Source organism: Xiphophorus couchianus, chromosome 1, assembly GCF_001444195.1.
Source record: "Xiphophorus couchianus chromosome 1, X_couchianus-1.0, whole genome shotgun sequence".
NCBI lineage: Eukaryota > Metazoa > Chordata > Actinopteri > Cyprinodontiformes > Poeciliidae > Xiphophorus > Xiphophorus couchianus.
In genome coordinates, this window is record NC_040228.1 from 19,481,259 (window position 1) to 19,509,076 (window position 27,818).

Here is a 27,818-nt window from a genome sequence, read left to right on the forward strand (position 1 = left end):
TTCATCTGAGAATGGCTAAAAATAGGTTTTGAGCCATATGTTATATATCTAAACATATCTAAACTCAGTTTCTTAAACTCTGACACGTCTCTTTTAATAGCCCAAATTTGGCTGAGCTAACATTAAAACTCCCTGTTCATTAAAACTGCTGCAAGCTTAGATTATTAAAGACAAGTTAAAACATACCAGATAATTCACATAAGTACACAAAAGAGAAAATTCTGCAACTTTATTTATAGTAAAAATACTTTAGATACATACAATCTGTACAGGAAATTTCAAGAACCTCAAAAAGTCTCCTAATGGAAAATAAAATTAAAAACCAAACAAAAAGCAAAAACATGAGGAAAATATGACGACTGCACAAAAGGTGTGCATGTGCCAGACTTTTTTCTTTTTTATATACAAAATAACAGAATTTTTTACTGTAAAAGGAAAAGCAACATTCATTTCTTTTGTTTTTGCTAAATTGTGTGGCAGGTCTATTTATCATTGTCTTAAATGCTCCAGAAAATTAGGAGAACCATTTAAGTTCAGACCAGTCTTTTAATAAAATCAGTCACTGTGCTAAATACTGTTCGGAAACAAACAAAAAAATATATATTGAAAAAGTGTTTTGAGTTGACAAATGCTTTTACTACAGTGTTCACACCATCAAGAGTTCATATGAAATGGCACTGCTGTGTGTGGCATGGTACAGATTTGCTGGAAATAAAAGCTGAAGGATCCTGAAGGTTTGAGGAAACGTCAGGACTTTTTGGTGATTAGTTATGTCGACCTGACCAAACAAGCAGCCTAGAACAGCACAGCTTCAGTCTTCAGACTCCTCGTCTTGTGGATTTCAACCCTTTCATCTATAAACTCTTACCTGTGGTCAAACAGATGTTTACAAAGTGTTGAAGTTTTTACGAAATCAAAAGGCCATAAATGTGAGAGCTTATGTTTCTTTTCATCACATCCTCACTCGGATCTCATCGCTCACCCTGCAGCTCAAGTTTTTTTTTCCTATATGAAATTATATCATTTACAAGCATTTCTGTTCTTCCACACTATCACTGTGTTCAGTACAGTTTTAAGCTGGCAGTGCTCCAACTAGAATACCCGCTGGTTTTCTCTTTTTGGGACTGATCCGCTGCAGATCAAACGTCTGTGAGGAAGAAATCGTGACATCTCCTCTGGATCTCTGCTCTTAAGATGCTGATGGCCCACAGCCTCACTCGTTCAGGGATAAGATGATGTCATCTTCAAGGTCAGAGTTGTCCGAGCTGTCTGTTTGTTTGATAGACAAACACAGATTCAGAAATTGGGAATAGAGATTTTCTGCTGAGTAGGTTAGTGGGCGAGGGCAGAAAGTGCCAAAACAGCAAAAACACGCCAGCTTAGCGAGATGAGGTCTTGGTCTTTCCCTCTGCAAATTTTGCTTTATTTTGTTGAGTTTTGGAATAAACTCTTACTAAAACAGGAGTCTTCAGAGAGGAATAAAACGATGAGCACTTTAGTTTTCCTCAATTAAAGCCTTGTATACATTATTATAAAATAGCCAGAAAAGCCTTTTGAAGCTAGATAGTAAGGTGATTTTAATATTTCTGCAACTATGTTACCCTAAAGTGAGTCTTCTGAGATGAAAACTTAGTGATGCGGGACTATGGATCCTAAAGTAAATAGCTAATATGTGTAATTCTCCAAAAATCAAGCTTTTTCCCCTCATTAACATGAAATACATGGGGGGAATCCTCCAAGCTTATTAATGCCTCTTGTTCAAGTTTGTGCCGCATTTGTTGGTTGTAATAGATCTTAATAGTGAAGGTTTACAAACTAAGGCTAATTTGTCTAGCAAGATTGGTAATTTTCTTCTTACTTCTTGAAAAAACATAATTTATGGAGGTCCCTGGAGAACCAGAGAGAAGGCTTTTCCTGAAAACGCCTAAATTAATCCAAATTAACTGTCAACTATTACAGCAGTAGCAGAGGGATTATAAAGCAGTTTCTACTCTTTCAGATTAAGGGAAGAGTAACAGAGTTCAGCATTTCTGCATCTTTTTTGTTCTGTCAAGATCCAAATCCAATTTATACATGAAACAAATTAAAAAGGGGATGTACAATTATCCAACGTTTCAAAGTCAGAGAAACCAAAACAGAAACAATAGAATAAAAATGGAACATTAAAAGAAATATACCCACTTAAGGCCATTGGGAAAAGAAATGTTTTTAAAAGAGACTACAAATAGCAAGAGAAGCTGCCTGTCTAATATTCTACGACAAAATCCAAAGACAAACAGACTTTCTGTATCTATCGATCGTTCCTCGCTGCCATACACTTCAAATCAAAATGGAAAATTAGAACCAGAGATTAGAAACAGTTAACTTTAAGGGTGGCTTACCGTTGTCACCGTCTAGATCGACATCATTATCAGAGTCATCATCATCATCATTGTCGTCGTCATCGTCGTCGTCATCACCATCTTCATCGTCGTCATCTCCGCCGTCGCCGTCATCTTCGAGAAGACGCGCAACCTCTTCATCCGAAGGAGAAAACTCATCGTTCCCATCGTCATCATCTTCGTCCTCACCTCCGTTATCGTTCTCCAGCTCGGCGATGAGAGGATCCGTGTCGACGTCGTCGTCAGAGTCGTCGTCATCGTCGTCGTCTTCCTCCTGATCATCATCCTCCTGAAAACACAGGAAAACAAAAGGTCATTTTTCCAGGGCATGAAGAAAAGGTGCCGCTTCAAGATCACAACACAGTTAGAACCTGATCTTCCTCATCCTCCTCCTCTTCCTCTGCAAGTCGCTGCCGCCCGACTTCGTAAAGTCGGCACACAGTGTCGGTGTTCACAGAGTCTTGATTCTGTAGGACACAAAGACAAGGTTTATTTAAATGGTAACTTCTTGAGCTGTTTTATGAATAAAGTATTAATCATCAATTATTTACCTCAATCACAGCGAGGTAGCAGTCTTTTGTATCTGTGCAAAGGTCAAATATATTCTTCTTGACATCAATTGTGGCTGAAAAAGAAAAAGAGCATGTAAAGCTCCACAAATGTTACAAGAGGGCCAAAATATAAACAGTGTACTGCAGTGATTGAGTAAAACCAACCAGTTTCACCAGAAAAACTGCTTGATCATTAAAAAAAAAACATTTACATTTTTAAAAATTGGGAAAGATCAGCAGATGTTTAAAACAAAAAAAAGAGAGAGAGATCTTACCGATTGGTTTGTAATCTGTGGCGTTGAAGGTCCTAAACGATGAACCAAATGGACTTTTCATTTGCATTTCCATCATATCATCTTCATCATCTGCTTGCAACATTGCTACAAACACAAAGAGCCACAGAGAGTGACGGTAAATAAATGAACAGAGAAAGCTGGTGAGCCACATTTCTGGCTTCTGAGTGCCTGAAACGGTCAGGCAGCAATCAGCTCCATCTCTGCATGCCTGCGCCTCTTCCAGTGAGGGGCCGCTATCCTGTGAAAAGGTGCTTATTTTTGATGCCAACATCGAGTAGTCTGCCTACATGGGTCAGACTTACAAGAGCTTCAAATGCGCACACACACTCTGTTCACACCTTTCTACAAATACACACAGTCTGGGTTAGCTTGATAATTACCAGACTTTCAAACAACCTTAACAATTTCACACTTGGACTGGGAGCAGAGTCGTAGACTTCATGCCAAACACAAAATCGTGTTTGGCATGAATCGTTAAATAACTTATGAATTTACCTCCATAAATGACGGTGCCGCTATTGTTGAAGACTATCCTGCACTGGTCCAGAGCAGGAACTGTGTGGAGGAGGTGGAAGGTCCGCAGGTCCCACTGAGACGTGTGGTTAAGAAACATACTGTTTGCCTTCCACTGTGTCCGCTACAAGGTCAGCTACACTGAACAGTGATCACATGCCTCTTTATGCAACCATCTACTGGGAAATAACAGACTCTTACAGGGATAAATATTTAATGTTAAGCAATAAAATAAATCCTCATTCATCAACTCATCACTGGAACAGCTTCAGATTCAATTACCAATGGAATTATTTAATGTTGCAGTCATACCAGTGTCTCTAGTGTAAAGCAGGCACTTATTGAGATCTGATAATGCTGCAAATCCTGTAATTTTTATTAAAAAAACAAAAATGTGTAAATATATCTTACTGCAGCAGCATATCGTCACAAGAAAAATTTTTTATGAAGCTAACAGAGTACATTTATTCACTGGGAAATGATTAATGTCGAAAAGTACATATTTTCCATAATTCATGGGTATCAAAATTTTTGGAATCCTTGACGTTATTCAATTCAATTTTGCCAAGAAGACAGCACTTTCCTCTTTACTGAAATCCACAAATCACCCAGAGCAGAGGACTCTCAGCCGAAATGGGAAAAACAATAAAACCAGATTCATTGTTGTGAGGTTTCTAGCCCAGAAAGCCAGAATGGGAATCTGCCAAGTTAGCATTCATATCATCATTTCTAATAGTCACCAGAAGGCTTTTTTGACACAGGTGATTATGTTAAAAACTATAATTATCTTACGTGATTATTTTCTCACCAAATAAACATATTCTAAACGGTGAGTCTCCATGTGAGACGAGGCTTCTGCAACGGAAGCTAAATTTGTTTAATTTAGGATTTTTCCACAGCTTTTTATCAGTATAGATGTATTTTGCCCACAGAAATATTTGTTAAAGAAGGATCATATAGGTTTAAGGATCTGAGAGGATCAGCATTTACCATTATCTGAAAAGTGCATAAATAATAGATATGGGGGGGGAAATTAAATGTGGTTCCACCTCATGCTTGTCATTCCGTGTCTGAAGGATACAATTTCTGTGTTGATGATGACCTCCTGGCCGTTGGGATGAAACACCCCACTGATGTTCATGTTGAACTTGTCAAACTTGTGGATGGCCTGAGCCATGCGTATGTCCCACAGCACGCCATCGTTCAAGACCAGGTCGTCTGTTGGGTTGAAGGTGGCGCAGTTCCTCTTGTAATTGTTGGCCAGGTCTGGGTTGTTGAGAGTCAGAGTAACCTGACCTGTTTGTACGTCATAAATCTAGGAAAAAGGAACGCTTAAAGTGAAAATTTATGCTTTAACTTTGTAATGTACGTCTTTAATTTAATGTTGTGAGGTTATGTTAATAATGTGTGAAATATACATACGCGTGCTACGTGCTCTTTTGTCCCTATGACACGGTCTTGTGAAAGCTTGCTGAACTCCACATAATGGTCACCCAGGAAGGAATGCCTGGATGCAATGAAAGCAACATTTGAACATTTAATCTAAAGCATAAAGAATAAGGCTGGGCACTTAAAAATCATGTAGTGCCATAAAGTCACTGCAGACTCCAAGGAGTGGTTTATCCGAGTTCAACCATTTGAATAAATGAATCCAAGCGAAAGAGTTTCAGGGACTGAAGACGGTAGCTCTCGGGCTCTCAGTGTGCATAATTAAACAACATGTAGTGTGTCTGTTAGCTCCTTTTAACAGAATAAAGCTGCTGTTGTATTGAGTAGAGAGGATCCAAAAATAGAGGAACCAGGATAAAAGAGAGGGAAGTTAACTCTGCTGACTGACATTAATTATATGGTAATGATTTGGGCAATTTTAAACTCCATGAAAGTGCAAGTTCTTTTTCGAGGAACATATTCAACACATGGAGCTGGGAATTAGACTTACTTCATGATGAACACAGATTTCATGCCCCACAGTGCAGAAAGAGGGTAACTCCACGAGGCTGATGTTAAGAGCAGAGAACCATCCTAAAAGGGCAAAATATGATCAGATTTCACCGATTACTTTTATAGGAGATTACTTTATTGAGATGTACATCTCAATAAATAAGAACATCTTCAAAAATGTTTTTTCCCAGTAATTCAATTTAGAAAGTTAAACGCTTTCTGATTTCAATTCAGAAAGTTAAACGCTTTCTGAATTCAATTCAAAGAGTGTTTCAGTAACACTTTCAATTAACACCAAAATTAATTTTAAACATTAACACCAAATTAAAATCCTAAATTCAATTTCTTAAAAAAAAAAAAATTATAATTTCCAGACTATAATTCATAATTTTCATAGTCAATACATTTTTCAATTATATTTTACTTTCTTGAGCTGCAGCTGTGTAACATCAGATTTCTCTACAGACCCGTGACGGCTCCAGGTGAGTGATTGCGGAGCTGTGACAGCTGTAGCTAGCTTCCTCCTGGCCTGTAAACACGTTGTAGAGCTTGAGCTGGCCTGTACAGGTTCCGAGCATCAGGAACCGCTCACGAGCTGAGAAGGCACAACACGTGAATCCGCTCTCATCCTCATCCGCCTCCCTGAACACGGAGATGGGACGGAACCTGGGCAAACACAGAAACGGAGAATGTCGAGAACGGACATGGAGCAGGGTTAGAGAGGAAATAGGAATGACACCAACCTGCTGAATATAAGATGTCTGTCAAAGCATCCTCCATCCACGCCTCCATATTTTGGATATATAACTCTACGAGAATGCCGCGATGTGAAATTGACGGGCGCCTGCCGTCTCTGTTTGGGCTCAGGGCATTGGTGGGGGGTGAAAAGAGAGAAAGGTGGGCAGGTTGCGACAGGGTTTTTACAGCGGGCGTGCTGTTCCCTCAGATACTCTGTGATAATACTGTCCAAGGCAGGAGGAGAAGGTAAGTGTCTGTCAAACTGCTTCTTCATGGCTGGACTCTGGCTGAAGGCCCCATGATCAGACTTCTGTCGAAGCACTCGGTTCTTTTTGCAGTTTATGGCTCCGCACGGCGTCTGTCGTTCACGAGAGAAAACGATGCGGCCGATCAACGGCGAGCCGTTGCTACAGTGTGGGGCAGACGTCGACGGTATGGCGCTAGAAGGCGGTCCAGCCGACTGTGATGTGGAGGGGCGTGCTTGTGGATGGTTGGATGGCGTGGTGGATGAGTGTGAGATATGGTTTCCGTGTCGTGAGCCCACACCGTTGGCCAACCGTGGGGTGCGGGGGAGCGTAGTAACGGGGGAGGCAGCAGGAGGAGGAGCAACAGCGGGGAAAGAGGAGGCTGAATGTGAACAGTGAGATGAATGTGAAAGGCATGTCATGGGCAGATCTGCCTCTTTGGTGAGTGTGTTTGCTGTGTCGTGTAGGCCTTTGGCCACAAGGTGGTTTCGTATGAGAAGCAGCAGCTCCTTCTCGGGGAAGGTGATCTTGGACTGAGCAACCACGTTGGCCCTCTGCAGCCACGCCAGAGACACGTCCGTACCGATCAACAATGGCTTCCCAGAGATCCTTTCCATCAGCTCTGCTGCAAACTTACAGAACTTGACGTGTTCGCTGCGTTTGTCCTGGAGAACAGGCTCTTTCATGAGCTGCTGGATGTGTCCGCTGCTGAACAAAGGCAACTTGCTGATGATTTGTCTGACAGAGCTGGAGCGAGACAAACCCACCAGAGCCTTGCAGGAAAGAGCTCGGATCTGATCAGCATCTGTAATGGGCATCTTGACAGTCAGAAGGGACAGGAGCACCTACAGGACAGATACAAAGTGTAAGTTTAAAGAAAAAAAGGCTTTCAAAGCAAACAACATGCCTGAAAGGGCTTTCTCATAAAGATTCTGTTTAAAGGAGTTAGATAGTAGCAAAAATGATAAGATTTATCAACACTTAGAAAGGTAGCATGCTCTATATCTAACAGCTCAGAAAACATACTAATTAAAAGCAAATAAACACTTCAGCTTCATTGAAGTGTTTATTTGTACCTTCTGCCATATGGGAAATTCAAAGATAATTTATTTAATTAAGCGAATCTTTCTTTTTTTTTTTTTTTTGCTAATGAGACCCACTGGTAGATTTCATTTACTAATTAAGTGACCCCTAAAGCAACTGATTACACTGGTTTTTCTTTAGGGGTGTCAGGGTAAAGGGGTACAGGGTTAAAAACGTTTTTTAAAGTAATTTTGTAATTACTTTGTAATTCTTGTGATAAGAATCTGGAAACATCAGAGATATGTCAATACTTTCACAAAACATTTATTCATAACAAAATGCAACATAGATGTCAGGTGAGCTTTAAGTGTACCTTGATCCCGTTGTTGGACTGTACAACATTCCACATCTTGGTGAGCACGCTCTCGTTGGCCTTCGTCTGCTGCGGCAGACGGCGACGGGGAGTCCCCGCAATAAATTTGCCAATGCTGGACATGCGTTTGTCTGGCGCACACACACAGTTGATGACAACCTGGAGAGCCGACTTCTGGATCTCTGCATCGTTCACAAAGACCTCTCCCTCCGCCACAGCCAGGACTATACTCATACCTAACACAAAAAAATAAAAATAAAAAACCAAACAAACAAAAATGTTCATGCACATTATTATTTTTTTTAATAAAGAGATTTTTTGTTAAAGGGCTAGAGTTGATTTTCTTACTATAATACAAAACACAGTTGCTTAGCAACCAACAGAGTAAGGAAAATCTAAAAAAAGAAAAAAAAAACTAAGATTACTGGCAACACAAAAGTAAAGCTACCCTTTTTGGCAACAATGTTATAACTAAGTGGCTTAGATTAAATCATCCTCTAGGAAAACTCACCAACAGTAGAAACAGTGGATCCTCCCTCATCCAGCACTGCAACAGGTTCAGACAACAACAGCTGCGTCTTTGGAACCACGGTGAGGATACTCAGGATGTCGAGGGCGTATCGTACTGTATCACTCCTACAAGAGCAGAGAGTAAAACTCAAGACCTACTTTCAAATAAGTTTAATGAACGTTTAATGGGACTTATCAATACCTGCCGTAGTAGGTCCTCCAGTCACAAGCAATAGAAATGAGCTGCAGGAGAAGCTGGACACAAGACAGCTTGTGAAAGACCTCTGCTGGTTCCCAGTATAGTCTGAGTGGACCGTATTCGATCAGAAACTCCATCATTTCCACCACCTGTTCACGGCTGTAGCTGACCGCCTGACGAGTGAGGCAAGCACACATAATGCCAAATCAGAAACCATCTTCACAACTAAAGCAAATAAAAGGAGATGCAAATTTTTATTCTGATCCACAAATATATCCTCTGTTTACCTTGTAATATGGTTGTGAGTGAATGAGGGCACCTCCCTCTGTGCGCTGCAGAGACTGCTTCACCTGCTCCACCTTGATTGCCAGATGGGCCTCGAAGTACCTGCGCAGAGCCATGCAGGTGTGCTTGGCTCTCTGCCTGCTGGAGAAAATCTCATCATCGCTCAGCAGCGCTCCCTGGTCCTCTGGATTCAGGATCTCCAGTGTGCTGATCTGAAAGCAGTTCATCCATTCCAAACTTTAAATCTATTCAATTTGACAGTGTATTGGCTGTTCGGATATCAATATTTTCGCCAAATGGCACAGATGAGTAGGTTTACACAGTTACAATGAGGACAGAGGGATTTTTTTTCTAACCAGATTGACGAGCCGTCTAAGTCCATCCTGCTTGTCGAAAAGCTCGAGGACAGCCCGGAACGAAAAGGAGATGGAGAAGAACATGGTTGCGTGGCAGCAGCCTGATGCATGCGAGCACTCCAACAACCACAGCGTGTAACCAACCACATCTGACAAGACGGAGTGGGGCAACATGCACACCTTGAGTGGAGAGAGCAGAGTCCTGAATACAAATAAGGACAGCAACAAAAAAATAATACACTGAACGCTGCAATACTGAGTAACGCTGTGCTGTTTGGATCTCGGCAGCGATTTTGACACGTATGATCGATATAAGAAAACAATACCAATTCAAAAATAAAAATTTTAACAGCAACCAAAATATAACTACTTTGTTTTTCGCTCATATCAGCCACAAGAGTATGGCTGCATAGTAAGAAAACATTACTGAGCTTGTCAAAAGCTACTGACTCGCTCTGCCAAAATGCTGCATTGACACAGAGATACCTCAAAATTAAGCTACTTCAACTTGAAACACTTCTGAGTTGCATTGTGTGGTAATCTCCTTCATACCCTTTCCATTGCATCCTGGTTATAGGCGAGGTAATAGAGGCACAGTGACACTCCTGTAGCAGCCATCGAAGGTCTTGGGATTTCCAGCAATTTCTGAACACCTCCATGAGCAACAAACTCTGCAGCGAACTTCTTGTGCAATAGCAGAGAAGCCAAATACTGTAAGAAGGGAAACTGCATGAGCTTAAGGAACATCACGCTGTTTGAGTAACAAGAAGAGTCAAAGAAAGAAAGGAAGATTTACCTTCAGAGCCTCAAAGGTCAGCTGGACATCATTGGTCTGCTTTAGATCCATATAGTGCATGAGGAGCTCACGGGCTCCCATCTGCATAAACACTGCCAGAAGCTGTAAACCATAAAAGCATAAACAGCAATAGTTTACCACATTTTAAAAAATATCAAAAAAAATGTTTAAACATATAGTTAACTCCTCGTAACTAAACAATTATGTAGCTTAAATAATTTATTTCATCTGAATTATCAAGATGGAAGGCTGACACCTGCTGGTGACTTTGCAGCATGACGGCAGATACATTCTCCGTCTATACAAAATTATTTTTACAAAATGTATATAAAATACATAATTGCGCTCCACCATAAAGAGTATATGTATTAAAGGTGATTTTGCTTCCATTCATGCATGCAAAATACAACGACCTCACCTTTCAAACACTGACATTTACACGTTAAGTGAAGAAGAACATGATCAAAATAGTTTTGAACGAGCTGTAAAGTCCTATGCTCATATTTGAATGAGACCAACCTCCTGATACTCTCCCAGAGGTGTGAGATACTGCAGGATGAGCCTCTGCTCAATCTCTGGGGTCAAAGGGTCCAGATGGTAGTTGTTGCCAATAACCCAGGGACTCATCTCTGACCAGCTGCTGTTGGAAAGCTCGCTTAAGTTCCTTTCTGGTTCCGGCAGAGAGAAATTCAGCTTCTGTTTTGAGGTTCTGGCATTGTCTCTCTCCATCCTCCTCCGCAGGTAGCCGCTGCCATCAGACATACCTGGGTGTGTCAGTGAACCCGGGGCAGACATGGGCTTCATCATGGTTTTAACAGCTGAGCTGGCACGGCTGCTCGTCCTGTGAGGCGAGCTGAAACGGAACGACAATTCGTTTTCAGGCTCGGCGCTTGAGAAGGGAACTTCGGCGTCTCCTTGCGGCCCCACTGCTTCCTTTTCATCTGCATTTTTACATGGAGAGAAGGGCTTGTCTTCAAAGCCTCCATCAACAGCCTCCTCATCTAAAGGCAGCAGAGGCTCACTGAGAATCTTCCTGGGGCTAGGTCGTTTGATTTCCCGTTTGTTCTCAGCATCCTTATCCTGAAGCTCACGCAACCTGTGCAGCATCAAAGGCACCTGTAAAAGTAAAGCACAAATAATAAGCAAATGGACCCTTACTAATCCTTATGAACAAACTGTGGGGCAAAATATCATTTGTCTTTCACTATAAACTTCTGAATTATTCATCAATACAAAGTGACATAAGAGACTGGGGACACCCCCTACTGACCAAAACAGAGTTCTCCTCTCTGTAGTTGGCAGCAATGTCCTGATTCTCCATGGCGCCCGCCAACAGGCCTGTGGCATAGATTCGTAGAGGCTGTTCAGCCTCCTGAGCCCACTTAAAAAGTCTTTCAACGATGCCCTCCTGAAAAAAAACGACGCACACAAGATGGTGAATAATGCATAAACCTAAGAAGATCAACAGAATGAATCATAGAGAAAATACAAAGCACTATGTTTGATTGTATATGTGATGTTTGAAGCATTTTTGTGAAATAACTAAATGGTGACAGAGGCATATCAGACTCTCCCGACAGATGGTGAATGACCCTCCATATATTCTTTATACAGAATGCAGCAATCTTGTAGATGATATGAAGCTCAAACAACAATAGCTCAAAGTGTTTGTGTATTGGGTGTGAGTAATACATGTTATTACATTGTTAATACATGTTATGTCTGATCCTCTGTGTTTATTGCAGAAAGGGGGATCAGTGTGTACAACTCCAAGGTGAAAACATGAGGGATAGATGGGTGCACAGTTATGAAGAATGGCAAAAAAACAAAATATGGATAACCAACATGCAATGATGTTCTTAAGTTCCCATATTAAAGAACTTAGAAATACAGCAGAGTGCTGATTATGCAGTTATTTGTTTGTTTTTTTTATCAATGTTTATTGCAAACTGCTGTGAGGTGAGATAATGTCATATCTTGCAAGTTTGTGTTGATGTAAACATATGAAGATGTCCAGGTTACAATCCACAACATAATTTTATATGGGGACAATAAATTATATTTTAGTTTATTTTATATTTGATACAAAAACTAAAAAACAAAGTCTGGCATCAGTTTTGTACCAACTTTGATAACCAGCAAAGTAAGATAACTTTCTCTGACTAGGTCTCTAATAAACTGAACTAGCATTAAGAGGTTGCTTTGATCTAAAGAATATAATCATAGAAATTCACAAATCTAGACAATAATCCAATCACAATAAATTGAATAAGAGGTAATGCAAAGTTTTCAGAAACTAATATACAGCAAAATTATTTTATATGTCTGCTTTTAAGACTTCTATTTCAATTTATTTTCCTAACTCGTTGAGGTAATAAGTTAAAAGGAAAATGAAATGCAATGGTTTAACAGTCACAATTTTACAAAATGCTACTTTTCAAGCAAATTAGAGGCAGTAAAATACATTACCCTGGGGTCTGGCCAATCCTGGAATTCAACTATGGGAGTATGAATTAAAAGAATCAAACTGATCCGGAACATGTAGTGGAGCTCAGAAGGGCCAATACTAAAACTTATTTATAAAATTTATTAACTTTGATTCCTCCCAACTTCACCATCTAAAAAACATTCAAAAATACTGAAAACAGTATAAAAATTAACTACAGGATTGCTTTTCATGAAGTTTTACATTCTGTGGATAGCTGAAATAAGAAGTGTCAGTGACGCAATCATGAACTAATTATAACAGCTGCCACATTATTATGCTACTTCCTGTTTCCAACTGTCAGTTTGATAGAGCAATAACACAATTAAAAAGACTTATTTTTAGTTTTAGAAATCTGAAATGTTTGAAAGTTCAACAAAATATGAAGAAAATACACCACAAAACACGCACGCACACAGACAGACACAATGAGGGTAGATGTACTTTACTTTTTCTTGAAAGACCACAGCTGTCTCCAGCCCAGGCATGATGTTCTGCAGCAGGCGACAAGCTGCTGCATTTAGAGAGAATTCTCTGCTGGTCATCACATAGCTGTTCACCAACTATTAAAGGAAACATTTGCTTTGTTTAAAATTAATTTCTAACCAAGATATTAAATGCAGTTAAATATGGCTCACCAAGGCAACTCAAAACTACTGATTAAGGCTTACTGTATTCATGAATTCATCATTTTTGAACAAGATCTTCAGAAGATGCCCCAACATGCCTTCTGGATCAGCTCTCCCTAGTGGCCAAGAGAGGTATGTCAAAAACATGCAGAATATTTAAATCCGTGGAAGACTTGCAGTTACAAAATCTGTTTTTCTCTTTTTCATACCAGGATGCCGATCATCAAAAGGGTCAGGGTCCGCTTTGTGGTACTCTTCTGTCTCCTTTTCAACAAGCTCAGAGATTCTAAAAGTCAATAGAAGTCCACATTAAACACTCTTAAAGACCCTTTAATTCACTCTAACAGTATTACAGCTCATCACATACATCAGACACAAGCCTCCTACTTACTTTGTGAGGATGTTGACCAGCTCCTGTGTGTTGCCTTGCTGCTCCCTCTCCCACTGTTCCAGCAGAGCAGTCAGCTCTGCCTTTGAGTCCACGGAGGCAGATGCTGACGCCATGGTGACGCAACCTGCAAGGATAAAATGTGTTCATGTAAAATACCAGAAATTAAAGTTCATTGTACATTGCAGCAGAACAGAGAACAGGAAAGAACTTTATTCCCATGTTATATTCTCTTTGCTGGTTCATTTGGCCAAGTTTTCAGGTCATACTGAGATTCCAGGGACTGATGGAAACTTGTTAGAAACAATCTACCCTACAACTGATAATTCAGTCTATAGTTAAATGTAAATATTGAGCTAATTTGAGCTACAATGAAAATGTTGATTCTCCTTACTACCCGATGCCCTCAAAACCAGTTAACTTATAACTCCCACTGTAATGGAAAAATCTAACATAGAACAAATAAAGAAAACACATGGGTTAGTTAATGAGTGGCTGGGAGGTTCAAAGATAACCAGCTCAATGATCCGTGCAAATTAAAATCAGAAAAGGTAACCCAGCAGAAAATGTTTGACAAGCTTTCTTGTGGTTCCTGCACTTTTCACATTTTTAAGAAATACTCTTTCACAGTAGCTCATCTCCCGTGCAAACTGTCCCTTACTTTAATTTCCATAAACAACGGACATGCCCTTTTTCCACTTAGCACTTGAGACACTCTCCACTCTAGGTCTCTGCACTTGCATTTTTGCATGTTTTTTTTTTTTTAAATCTCCTCTCATTTCCTGTTTTTGTCATGCATGTTGTCCCAGAGCTGAATATTTCTTATGAGGCATTACTGTTTTGACATAACCTGCTTAAAGTTCCTCTGCTGTTCTCCAACAGTGATCTTGGTGGAGGTTTATACTCAGCGCTACTCAATTTGATGCTGAAAACGAGAAAGGTTATATAAACACAACAGAGCATGTTGACGGTCTCACAGGAAGTTCTACCAGCTGATGTTTGCAAACCAAAAACAGACGCAGATGATCCGCTATTCTGCTGCAGGTGCGGCTGTTCTCTTGGGAACACAACCGTCAAATTTAGCCTCTTTTCTTAAAATATCAATTAAGTAAGAAATATACTATACAATAATTATGAAACAACAGTCCGAATACTTGCCAATACCTCATACATAATGAGGTATTGTTTATTTTACTACGCAGCAGGCAGCTGGAAACGCCGCTCACTACTGCGATGTTTGGCTACTTGAAAAGTGGCTAAACAAGAGAGCTAACCTCATTATTGTTACAACCACACTTTATCTTTCACAACTTTAGTATTCCGTCACAACTCTGTGACTCCTCGGAACGTACAGCTTATTCCGCAGAATCTAGAGAATATGAGGACCGGTCAAATCTGCCTGCAATGGCACATACACGGCATTACAAGGTACTGGCAAAAACCTGGCTATTTAGCCAGCATGCTAACTTTACCTCGTTTTTCTTCTCAGTTCTTGCTTGGTTTGCCAAAGTTACACCGAGACGCAAATCCACCGACACAAGCCCCAACTTAGTTATTGTTTGCCGAGTCTCAGCGCATCGACAGCTGTCTCTCAGGTACTGCTTTATTTCTTTTTATTGTAGCTTTGAGTGCACGGTTTGTTAGCATTATAGCGAACACGTTCTTCGCGTCATATCACTGGCGACTGTCCACTGTTAATGACGAATAGTGATGGGAATTTCTGCTCTTCGCAGAGAGCCGGCTCTTGTGGCTCGTCTCCCAAAGAAGAGCCGGGTCATTCGGCTCCCAAACGGCTCTTTATTATCATTTGCAGCCCCATATTTCAGTACAACTTGGGAAATAGAGATGTTTTGCATGGCAAATCCTTTTTACATTCAATGAAGCCTTATACTTTCTTAATATTATGTATTTGTTCTGCTACAAAAGTACACATTACTTTTGTACATTTTAATCAAAAAACAAATGAACAAAGCATTGCAAACATATCTACCGAACAGACCCGTAATAGTAACTTACTTTCTTTTTCATTCTCTCTCTCCACTTCTCATATGGTGGGCTGCTCGTTGCATTCCCGTGTTTGTAGACCCTCCCCATTTATAATGACTAAGGGCTCTCAGTGAGGAGCCGGCTCTCATAGCCGAAACGTTCGCGACCGACCCATCTCTAATGACGACACAATTTTGCAAAAATAGCCTTTGTTTTAATGCAAGAATTTTAATAAAGCGTCACAACATTTTCTTACAAATAGAATTTTCATTTTACATGAAATACATTGTTGTAAAATATATTTGCATAATGTTTAAATGAAATAAATCAATGCATTCAGAATACATGTGTCAGTGACTGTTAAGAGTACATATAAATGGATATTAAATGTGAAGTATTTCATAAAGATCCATCAAATTTCATAAATGCAAAGTAATGCACATTAAATCTTATCTCCAATAAAGTGGTGTCCTTTATTTATTTTACAACAAATAACACCACAAACAAAATTAGAAGATAATCTGTTAAATCTATCCAAACAACAAAACACAGACAACATAAATATTACCATGCAATATGCCCATGAATTTGTACTTTTCTGGGGTGGAAAAAAAGACAAGACAGATGCTTTCCCAGTCTTTAGTTTTTAAATTGTGCCAGTGCACTTCATAGTGGTCTTTTTCTTAAATTGAATTACTTTGTAATGTCAGCGCAGGTGGTTTCAAAACCTTTAAATTAGTAGATATCATTAAGCGTAATAGTGTCATCACACATTTCTATCAACTTAGCCTGAAATCAACATTAATACTGTCTTCTACATGGTGTGCATATAACAAAATGGTCCCTTTAAACTGGAAGCAAATATATTTTGTCAATTTCTAACAAAGACACAAAATTATGGACTTGTAAATTACCAGACAGTTTTCCAGATTGCCTAATTTCAACTTTGATAAACTCTGAGGAGGTGATGCAGCTGGTTCACAACTGCTGCCTCTGTTGATGCAAATTTCCAAATTATTTAGTTGACAACAGTAATTTAACTCCTTCAAAAATGTCTCTTCTTTGTTTTAAAAGGTTTTGCAAATAGTTGATTTCTGACATTTATTTATATAATCAGAATGGTGCATTCATCTCAATTACATTACAGAGCAGCAGCAGGTAGCAGGATAGTCATTCGTATGAACTTTGAACTCATTTCCGTACACAAAGTAAACATATGTTTTTCCTTTCCATGTGTAAGTGACCTTCGTGACGGGGATCAATTCAATGGTTTGACGCTGCAGACAAAAAAAAAACAAAAAACAATTGTGAACATTTTGCATGCTAACAAAAGCTCCATTATGTGATAACATCTTTAAATACCTGTTGTAAAATACGTGACGTCCGTAAGAACTTGCCCTGATGATCCCCAACAAGTCGCTGTGCAGCCTGCACCACCGTAGGGTCTGGGAAGCCCATGACTGGACACACCTGTAGAAGGTATTAAATAAATATTGTTGAAGCGGTGTCACTGTTTAAGGGACATACACAGACATTTGTCAATGTAAGTGAAGAAAATGCATTCCGTTATCCACCAAGTGGTTTCCAACACTGTCACACAGGACGCACTCAATCTCGATGCGAGAAACAGTTTGACAACTTGTTTTTCACAGTCTTGGGACAAGTTGCTGCATGCAAAAGATACATGACTTACATGGCCTTATCTCTAAAAGAGTATGCGTCTAATATTTAAAATTTTGTTAGCTTACCCTATGGACATAGGGTTACGATAAAAATAAATAGTGTACTGTGGTGTATATAGTGAAAACATATTTGCTCTGTCTTTTCTGCTTTTGCCTGTTAACAGACTTCCATGTTTTAGAGCAAACTAATGTTATCAGTCCAAAAAAAAAAAGACAAAATGCACAACTGCTGCAAAGCATTTGTGTTTATTTTACATTGCTGTGAAGGCATTTTGACGCACCAATTAATGCAGAATAATTTTAATTTAGCCAGTTTGTAGGGTTTTTGAGGATGAGCAGTCTGTGTAAGGTCATGTCACAGAAACAATTGGAAATAAGTCTGGACTTTGACTAGACCACTCTAAAACATCAATTTTCTTTTAGCCATTCAGAGGTAAATTTGTCAGCATGGTTTAGGTCACTTTTATTACCAATATGCTCTTGAGCTTAAGATTATGAACTGATAGTAAAACATTCTCCTTCAGGATTTTTTGCTAGTGACCAGGTTCTGAAGAAGAAGCCAGGTAACCCCCAAGTATTATGTCTAAACATAATACAACCTGTGTTGGTTGGTTGTAATTTCACATAGTCAGGTAGGTTTTGACAGATTTTTTTCCATCAATGAAATGGATAATAATTTAAAAGTAATGTTTTGTAATTAGTCAGTTAATATTTTTTCAAAAATACCATTTAACTTGTTGATCTGTAACATCAAATCAAAAAAGCATATATATATATATATATATATATATATATATATATAAGATAAACTAACCACTACATGCTTTTCAACTTAACCATGTCAGTATTGCCATTTCCATCGAGTTAGTTATGTACATATGCGTGTAAGGAGGAAAGAGAAATAAAAAGGGAAATAGAGGGGACCTCCAGGAATAAATAAAATATATATATAAATAAATAAATTAAAAAAATTATAGTAAACAAATGCCTGCAACAGACTGGCAACCTGTCCAGGGTGTACCCCGCCTCTCGCCCGGAACGCAGCTGGAGATAGGCACCAGCAACCCTCCCGACCCCATTAGGGACAAGGGTGAACAGAAAATGGATGGCTGGATGGATAGTAAACAAATGCTAATAATGGTAGCTAATCTGGTATAGAGGGAAAGTTAGTTTATCTTGAAAGCACAAACTAACTATTAATACGTTTTAATAGAACTATAACAACATTCATCAATGAAAAGATTCATTTATATAACAACCAGGCAACAATTTCACCTCTTTCTAAGACCTAAATATATAATTTAGCCATATTTTTTACCAAAACAACATAAAAAGGAGAATTTACCAAGTACTGAGAATCCCTGAAGAGCTCCTTGCCTGACACTTGACTGAGGTTTGACACCTGAAGACCGCTCAATTGTTCAACGACATAATTGTCAGAGTTGTTTGTCCTGCAAGCAAAAACACAACTGATCATTTTACAGCATCTTCAGACACTGGAACCACCTCAGAAAACTCCTTTTAATATGGAGGAGCCTTCTGTTGGGCCCCATCACCATGGCTGAGCTTGGCCACCTTACAAAGATGCTTCTACATAGAATCTCATGCTTTTGGTTCTGATCCTTGTTCCTTTAATACAGGTGAGGGTTAGAAAAGAAATGGATCAGGAAATCAAGAGCTTTGGTAGATAAACATGTGTTAAGTTGCACAAAATTCAAGACCAAACTTTATAAAGTGTACATTCAAATTTATTTAAACATTGTTACTAAATTTTTCCTTCACACATGGTTAACAATACTCTACCATTTCACAGTGAGGAGGATGAAGACCAAAAGTTGCTGTTTTCCATGACATGTGGTGCATTGCTTTGATCCTTGCCCATGACAGTGTGCACAACTGAAACGAAAGATAAACTTTCTAAATGCAAATACAGTATTCAGCAGTGTTTTTTAAATATTCTCATTGTCTTACTGTCATTAGGAATAAAATACATACTTTTCCCTCCCTCTTCCGTTGCAGTGGTGGCAACGATCACCTCCATGACGAAAACCAGATCCATTACACACCCAACATACTTTCTGTTGACGAAAATAAAGGGAAGAAAGACACTTGATTTTATCACACCAACGAACTTCAAATATTTCCTGAGCAGAAAATACTTACATTACCACAGCCTGCACAGTCTTTGCAAGGTTTCCTCCCGCTTCCTAAACAATCATGGCAAGGCTAGAACAACAGAATAAATTACACACTTATTTGTCATTTAGAAACATACATCAGGTAGAGTAAAATCACCTGATTCTTTTGATAATTAGTGAAACATTGAGTCAATCAGAGAAATGCACATTTGTCTTTTAGATATTTATTTAGACTATCAGAGTAATGGCGAAATCCTCAGAGATCAGGCTAAAAAGAGAAGTAGGGAAGGAAGGAGAGGAAGAAGTTAAACTTAACACATACAATACTCTTTAATATCTGCTTCAGTCACATACAAAGCGCCTCCAATCCAGCTCCCACATCTCAGCGAGTCTTTTTCTCAGGCTTCTTACAAAGAAAGAAGCCTGGGTTTTTCCCCTGAGCCAAAAACCAGTTCAAAGAAGTTTTGCTAAAGAAGAAAAAACCTCCCTGAAACCTTCGTTGCCATAAGACTAGAATCCAAACTTAAAGAATTGCATAAAAATACATGTGTAATGACATTTACAGAGAAAACAAAAATCACAAGAGCTAATTATTTTTCCCATCATGCATCATTTGTATAGCTTACCTTCATAGACGAGGTGTAGGGAACCTTCATTTTCTGTTCGCTATCCACAAAAAAAGTGGGTACTTTGGCAGGAATGTCCCACGGTCCTGGAGGGTGCTGGACATACGCATCCACTGGCTGGCCTGATCAATATTAACCAATATAAATTGTCATATGGGTGAGAAAATAAAAAAAAATAATAATAATAAACAGCACTAAGTACTTAATTAATAATCTGTAGACTTTCGCACTTTTTAAACTAACATGAGAGAATGTCATATTGTGACCTGCAAGAACCCATAGCAGAAATATGCCATGCTATGAAGACCAGTTATTGTGGCCGCTTGTTTTTTGATGTTTAAAAATAATAACTTCACATGCAATCTTTCAATTCCACAAATAAAGAAGCATATTGCACTTAATGTTTGCCATATTTTTTACACTTCCAGTCCAAATAACCTCCTATCAAGCCAAATGGCCAAACGATTACCTAAAGATCTAAAAAGTCACTGAGATAGACTTCTATTTGACTACAAGTTGAAAAACATGTTATAACATCAATCGCTATCAAAAAAAAAAAAAACTATGTCAAAATAGATTGTTGGTCATTTTGGACATGAGAAACATGTTATGTTTTTTCTATGACTAATTAACTGAAACTAACGCTTTTAAATTCTAGATCTAGTTTTTATTGCATGTTATTATGCCGTGATAATCTCTCACTGCTCCATGACAAGCATCTACACTATGCATTTACCACAGCTCAAATGGAAACTTGTGGTTGACCAAGTGTGGTTTGGCAAAAAGGCTTTTTCCATGTTTCCTGTGTACATGAACCACTTTTGTGTTGTGTTTGTGTGGTGGTGGTGTAGGTGTACGCCGTTGGTCCGACTGTCACAGTCACCCTATTAATTTTTTTGAAGACATTAGCAGCAGAAACACACCGTTGTACGGCTCATGGCTCCACTCTGTAGACCTGGACTCGGTAAATGTTTCTAGGCGATACTGCAATAATAAAAAAAAAAGTAGTGAATGGAAGGAAAACTCTAATGAGCCACATCTGTTCACTTTTATTCAGTTCTCACAGCTTTTTGCAAAACATTTCTAAATCACAAAACCTCTTACCCTGTAAGTATTGAATGACTCCATGTTGATGATGACACCGTCCTTTGCAGGTGCAGAACTGTAGCAACATTTGCTGGAAGCATACAGGCTAAAGGCGTCCCTGGCATTATCTTCAGTTATAGATGGGATGCTGCAAGCAAGAAGCAATAATATGCAACATGTCACACATACTGGAATATCTACAAATTAACTAACAGCTGTCTTAAATATCCTAAGCCATTGTATTAAAAGAAGGGGCATGGGGTCAGCATTACTTCCAGTGTGGTTGTTCAGGTCCAGGTGAAGGCTGGGGGACTGGTTGAGCAGGCATGGGAGGTGGAAGAAATCCACCTGTAACAAAAGTCAAAAGTCCTTTCAGCGAGGTTTCTTACTTTATTCAGGAAAAGAATATTTGATCTCAGATGTTATTGTCCAAAACCTCTTTTAAAGGAACAGTTTTTATCTAGATTCTATTACTGTTTCTAAATCTCCAAAAGCGTTTGTGAAGAAGTAGAAATGAATATTGTGAAATAATTGTGAAGCAACTCAGGAACCATTACTCTTTGTCTTGGATATAACTTGTTATACACTTGGAGTATAACAACACTCCAAGTGTTGGATATAACACTCCAAGTTATATCCAAGACTTTTATTGCTGAATATATTTAATTGCCAGTAAATTCAATAATCGGGTCACATTGTAGTTTCATAGACTGTCTGCAGATTGCTTATTTTTTATGAGTCACCACCAAAAAGGTAAACAGTAGAAAAAGCAGTAACATATTTTTTTGTTGCAATTATTAATGTGTGAAATTGGCAGGATAAGCCTCAGTTCCTCCCTGGTATCCGTCAAGAAAGGTTTGGACTGCTCCCTCCAGAGTACATACAGTTACAAACAGTTGCTACTGTCTTTATCTTATATTATTATAAGGTATTTTTATGTCAGAACTCCTCTCTGAAAAATTTGGAATTGAAGAAAGGTATTGGTAGATTTGTACCAGATGTAGATGTTCTCATAGTGTATAGTGACATTAAATTTCTTTTGACCTGGCACAAATTAAAAAAACATAAATCTTAATCATCTGTAATTAAACATATTGTGTTACTGTGTACATCTCTTGTTGTTTTTACTTTGAAACGCTTGTTTATGAATTACGAACAATGATTTAGTGGGTCTGTATATCTTACTGTACCTCCTCCGGCCACCGTCCCTTCATATCCAGGCATGTTGTCAAACATACCAGCCGGAGGAGCGCTGGGGCTTGCATGCTCCGCCACAGGTGGGGCAAACATTGCTAAATAAAAAAACAACAACAACCAGTCCAGTCAGAAACAGATGCAAACTTTGAAATACGATGTAAATTGTTGTTGTTTATTCCAATATATTTTTTAATGTAATACAATTCAACACAACAAAAGGGGAGTCTGCTGGCCATGTAACCCAAGTCAGCAAGAGTCATAGAACTTGAGATTTTCAAATGAATACATATTCCTTCATGTCAGCACTGAGACGCTGTGACTTACCGTGCCCTTCCGTCATGCTGTTCATTCAGATTTCCGAAACCCAAAGCCTGATTTACTTGAAGCTTCCGGGTTAATCTTAATCCCTCAGTCTGTAAATATGAGTGAGAAACTGCAAGCTCTGAAATTTCAGCAACTCCAAAGATATGGATTTGCTGACTCCATATTTCAGTCAAATGTCTGTAAGTATGAGTGAGAAACTCGAAGCTCTGAGATTTCAGCAACTCCAAAAACATGTTGCCGCCGCCCATCTCCAGATGTTACGTCACCGAAAGACCCAAGTTAACTCACTCGTAAAGAAAAAAAACCCAACAACTTCAAAACTCGTCTTGTGCTCAGGGTGTAGTTGATATACGGGTTTGTAGGAGGTCATACCTGCTGGCCACGCTGCTGCTGGTATGTAACCTGGGTTGGCAATGCCGTGATTTTGGTGCTGGCCGTGGCTGAAACGCGTAGCGGTAAAACGGCAAGTTAAGCAACGGTTTAACTTTTGCTCTAAATCGAAAGCATGAAGCGACCCTCACCTCGTTAAACGCTGATAATCCATTTTGCGAAAGCGCGGTGACAACTGGATTTCTGACCGTTATTCTCTCTGGATTTCTTTTCCTGTTTCACGCCGCTGTATGCTTGCTGGTTCCCCTTCTTTAATCGCCTCTAACTATTGCTGCGGTAGTGACGGGACCTGATGTCCGGATGCTTCGCAATACAGAGAAAGTTTAGCAACGAGCGCCTTAATCCAGGATCCGGAGTTTGTTTGTTTTTTTTGAGTGGAGCTTCAAGCGAGATGGAGATTTTTGGGTGGGATTTTTTTAAAAAGTTATTTTACTAATATATAGTTATTTTTAAGGGTTTGTTTATGCTTTGGCAACTAGGTTTTTTCTTAAGAGACAGAGAATAAAAAAGAAATTGAGTTTCATTTCAAAATAAAAGCATCGTTAAAATCGTATGAGAGGTTGGATATTTGTACGTATCCGCATGTTTGAAGTGATAAAATACAAAATAACAGGCGAAGAAAAAAAGTAAAACTGGTCTTTTTATTATTCGGTACATTCTGTGTATTGTGACGAGTCAATGTAATTCATATTCTAATACATTTTCTAACCAGAGTCCAGAGGGGGGAAAAGTTATTTATTTTACAAAATAGAAATACATGGTTGGATCTGTCTGGATGATTTCCAGAATCATCCAGAATTCATCCAGAATGATTCTGGAAATCACGTGGCTCCTTTCTGGCTAGTGTTTTTAGTAACAAAACATTGTTTGTTTCATTGTATCAATGTACTGTAATACTTTAATACGCTGTTTAACGAATTTAGTGAAGACCAGAGCCAAAGAGCCTCTTGTGGCTCCAGAACTGCAGTTTGCAGATCCCTGATAGCAGATGATAAGAGTATTTCTTAAATATCTGTGACAACTGTCTTGATGCCTCCCTGGTTTCTCCAACAGACTTTTTCTATTTATAATGTCTCTTTATGTGAGAAGAGAAGAGTTAGTATGAGTCGCTTTATTTAAAATAAGTTATTTTAATTGAACCGAAACAAACACAACTGCACCACAACATCTATATGTTAAGGATGTTAAAGTCAAGCTAACACAACGGACTTACTGGCCTCTCCCTCGCTATATATATATATATATATATATATATATATATATATATATATATATATATATATATATATATATATATATATATATATTTAAATGAAAACCTTTTACTGACCTGTGAAATGTGATAACCTTTAGACCTTGTATTCTAGTTGTCGTAGTGTTAACAAAGCACTTCAAAGCACTGCGTTCCTTTTTCTTTTATATATGAGCGTACATTTAAGATTTAGACAACTTGTCAGATAAAACCAGTGGTAGTCGTCGTTCTCGAGCAGTTTTTTCTCTCTCTAGCAGGGAGCTGCGGAGCGCATCGCTACGTTTCAAGGCTACTACTTGCAGGCTCATTTGCATACTGAATGCTGATTGGCTGTTTACTAGCGGTAGAGGGCCTGAGTCAGAGCTGTACGTCGGCTGCAGATCTACAGGAGAAGATCGCAGCCTTCTCCTGTAGGCTGCGAATAATGGTAATGAGATGTACCATTATTTGTGAGAGGTTTGATTTGAGGGGGGCAAGACATTCGTTTGAGCGGGAATTGCCCCCCATAGCCCTCGATTTACCAGCTTAACATGATATTGGCATGAATTAACTATAGTCATTAATGAGCTAACATTATGCACGTAATAGCATTACTCGATTTGCACCGTTTGTTTGAAAGAAAATGTGTACAAAGCTTTTTTGCATTTGATTGTGACACACCGTGCAGCGCTGCACGTTTCCAGCCGGTGTTGTGCACAAAAATAACAGGTGTGGCAAAAATGTACGCTCATGCTGTATTTGAAGACGTCTCAGACAAACATGATACTGCTTGTTAACAACAGATTAAACAGTTGTAACGACTGAAAAAAGTAAGGCGCACAGATGGAGGAAGTGTGGGGGGGACATCTCCCACGTACCCCTTACATCCATGTATTCTGTACAGGGAGGGCCACGACCAGTTCGACACGGACACTGGCCCTTATCTAACTGACTTGATCCAAATGAAGCTTCACGGGTTTATCTATCAGTAATACGTCCCGGAGCCGGAGCTGTAAACAAACATTTTGATGCAACTGTTAATTTTGTCAGCCAGAACCATTATGTGAGCGGCCCGAAGATTGCTGAATTCTCAACAACGCAATAACTTGGCCAGACGAAAGCAGATGTGACGTCACCGGAAACGAAAGTTACGGCGACTTATGAAATTAATTTAAAAAAGACAATACACCGAATGAAGTTGAAATTTAAGTTCGTAGCTCATAGCCTACCCGCTGCTCCTGCCGCGGCTGGCACGTAACCGGGATTGGCGATGCCATAATTCTTGTACTGCCCACCACTGAAATGAGAAAAGTGAAACTAAAATTTAAGCAACAGAGTACTGTAAAAATAATAATAATAATAAAATAAACAAACAATACTTGCCTCATTATAGGCTGAGACTCCATCTTTCGGTTCTTCTTCCCGCAGCTGAAACAGGAAAAAAATAAACCGCGTCCTAAGAGCTGTGACCTACTACCGATGAGGAAATGTCAGACAACTCATTGTCATGTGACAACAAAATGATTTACCTTTAATCACACCACAAGACCGTTTTCCACAGCTACCGCCCCTTAAGTCTGATACAAAAAGTGGAAGTTTTATTAAGGAAGTCTGTGAAGTGAAAAGGTACACAGAGTTACCAGCCTTCTCATCTGATCAGGAAGTGTGCACCAGTTTAACGAAAGTGGCAGACAGAAAGATACATCCTAAAGAAATCCTTCTCTCAATGATTAACAAACAGTTTGTTCTTGTAGATAAAAGATATCAGGCCAAATACCTTTGGCCTGATATCCAAATGTATTGGATACATACATTAGGTAGGCAATTACCTACCTAAAGGTAGGTAATTGCTGCCCTACCCTTAGTTTAGTTTCCTACATATGGTTTACAATTCGACAACAGGAAATTCCAGCAGCAGCTAAATTCAGTGTAGTATCTCAGAGGTTTTTGGTTTTTTTGTCCAGTGGTTTAGCCTGTGGGACACCACATGGAAATTAAAAGTTACAAAATCAAAGCAATCTCCACATCTTCATACAATGAAGCAGAAAGAGCTGGAGCTCACCCACCGATCAGTTTTTAGCTGTAAACTGAAGACTAGAAAAGGTATGTCAGTTGCAACCAAGTCAAATTTTACATGACCCATTAGCATGATTCATTGTGTAATATTGCTGAATGCTAAGGGGCTGTTGTCTGCCTATGATGCCGAAATCGGTATCTGATCTGAAATTTATGATTCTGCCTAAATTAAAAGTTTTTGTTTTGTTATTCTTCAGGGAGTCTGGAAAACATTTGACCAGTTGTGGTTCAAAATCTTACATGTTTAGACTGCTCAGACATTCTGGATTGTATACTGAACAGAGATTAAAAAAAACAACACACAGTTTAAAACAATTTTGTTAGTCAAAACAGACACAAAAAAACATTTTCAATAACAAATACTATAAATAATACCTTGAGATCTGTGGAAAAGTTGATATTTAGTGTTGTCAAAAATATTATTGAAATCCATAGTTTCACTAAATTAAATACATATATTCTTACTTTGTAGGATTTGTCAGGAGGTTGGGTTTTGCATTAAGTTGTGTGGTGCACTAGTGAAACATCACTTCCAAAGCTAAAAATAATAATAATAAATAAAAATATAAAAATTAGCAAAATTGAAAGTCATGCATCTACAAAATATAACCTTCTTGATACCTCACATACTCAAATGTTCCCACCAATTACGTACCTTACAGCCATTGTTGACCAAAGCAAATAGCACTGACATAGACAGTTGTGTGCATGTTAATTTGCAATTAATATTTCACTTAATATTGAGATTTCTATTTCTTATTTTAATGCTCTGATTAGTGTTCTCCAGACAGGACATTATGTTCCCCTGAGAAAAGAGCAATGGATTGAACATACAAAACGCTGGACATTATGGTGACACAAATAAAGAGAAGTGGAGAAAGAACAAGGGAATTTTTTATTGTGTTGCAGGGAAGTTTTAATGGACTGTTAATGCCAAAATGAAAATGAATGAAACAGAAGTCAAAGAGAAAAACATAAATCGAAAAATAAAAGTAAGAATCTATTTAAAAACAACTAATCAGATTTTATATCAACACCTCTGAGTCTTTCAGGTCTAACACTGGCTTACAGTTGTTCATCCTGCAGATAGGAGCTATAGAGGAACTAAAAAAATGTCCACTGGATGACTCACACGTTTGCCTTCACAACCCAGACTGAGATTATTGTGTTAATTATGATGATCAGTGAGAAATTTATAATTTGACAATTATAATTGACAAATTGACAATTGTCACTGTTGTCAATCTCAAAGTCTTGGCTGAATGTCTAACCGCCGATGGCTCACAGATATCACTTTACCAGGTATTGGTGAGCTGCTTTGGATCAGATGTTTGACGGTAGCGGGATCAAAGCACGTCAGAGGACTGCCTCTC

The 27,818-nt window shown here is 38.8% G+C and overlaps 2 protein-coding genes across 5 annotated transcripts; both read right to left on the bottom strand.

The window, feature by feature from the left end:
* Positions 1-214: 214 nt before the first annotated feature.
* Positions 215-15,404, bottom strand: dcaf1 (ddb1 and cul4 associated factor 1). Its single transcript, XM_028016612.1, has 25 exons — positions 15,182-15,404; positions 13,713-13,836; positions 13,531-13,607; positions 13,364-13,437; positions 13,142-13,255; positions 11,478-11,615; positions 10,727-11,323; positions 10,208-10,309; positions 9,964-10,122; positions 9,412-9,591; positions 9,058-9,267; positions 8,774-8,943; positions 8,573-8,697; positions 8,062-8,297; positions 6,426-7,510; positions 6,150-6,348; positions 5,681-5,763; positions 5,164-5,248; positions 4,823-5,056; positions 3,724-3,817; positions 3,208-3,312; positions 2,933-3,006; positions 2,753-2,848; positions 2,382-2,670; positions 215-1,269 (listed from the first exon to the last, which is right to left on the bottom strand). Exons 2-25 carry the CDS (start codon positions 13,823-13,825, stop codon positions 1,214-1,216), a joined length of 4,695 nt encoding a protein of 1,564 aa, XP_027872413.1. The 5' UTR covers positions 13,826-13,836; positions 15,182-15,404; the 3' UTR covers positions 215-1,213.
* A 494-nt stretch (positions 15,405-15,898) lies between these two features.
* ssuh2rs1 (ssu-2 homolog, related sequence 1) lies at positions 15,899-26,014 on the bottom strand. 4 transcript variants are annotated; one of them, XM_028016709.1, is made up of 14 exons: positions 25,899-26,014; positions 25,753-25,797; positions 25,599-25,666; positions 22,418-22,519; positions 21,500-21,575; positions 21,246-21,375; positions 21,065-21,125; positions 20,142-20,263; positions 19,541-19,603; positions 19,373-19,455; positions 19,181-19,273; positions 18,723-18,828; positions 17,058-17,165; positions 15,899-16,972 (listed from the first exon to the last, which is right to left on the bottom strand). In XM_028016709.1, the coding sequence occupies exons 2-14, from the start codon at positions 25,773-25,775 to the stop codon at positions 16,832-16,834; spliced, it is 1,176 nt and encodes a 391-aa protein (XP_027872510.1). In that variant the 5' UTR covers positions 25,776-25,797; positions 25,899-26,014; the 3' UTR covers positions 15,899-16,831. The 4 variants fall into 4 exon arrangements, with proteins under 4 accessions (XP_027872510.1, XP_027872501.1, XP_027872492.1 ...); XM_028016700.1 differs by lacking the exon at positions 25,899-26,014 and having other exon boundaries at positions 25,753-25,880; XM_028016691.1 differs by lacking the exons at positions 25,599-25,666; positions 25,753-25,797; positions 25,899-26,014 and adding exons at positions 23,121-23,188; positions 23,270-23,622.
* Positions 26,015-27,818: the final 1,804 nt, after the last annotated feature.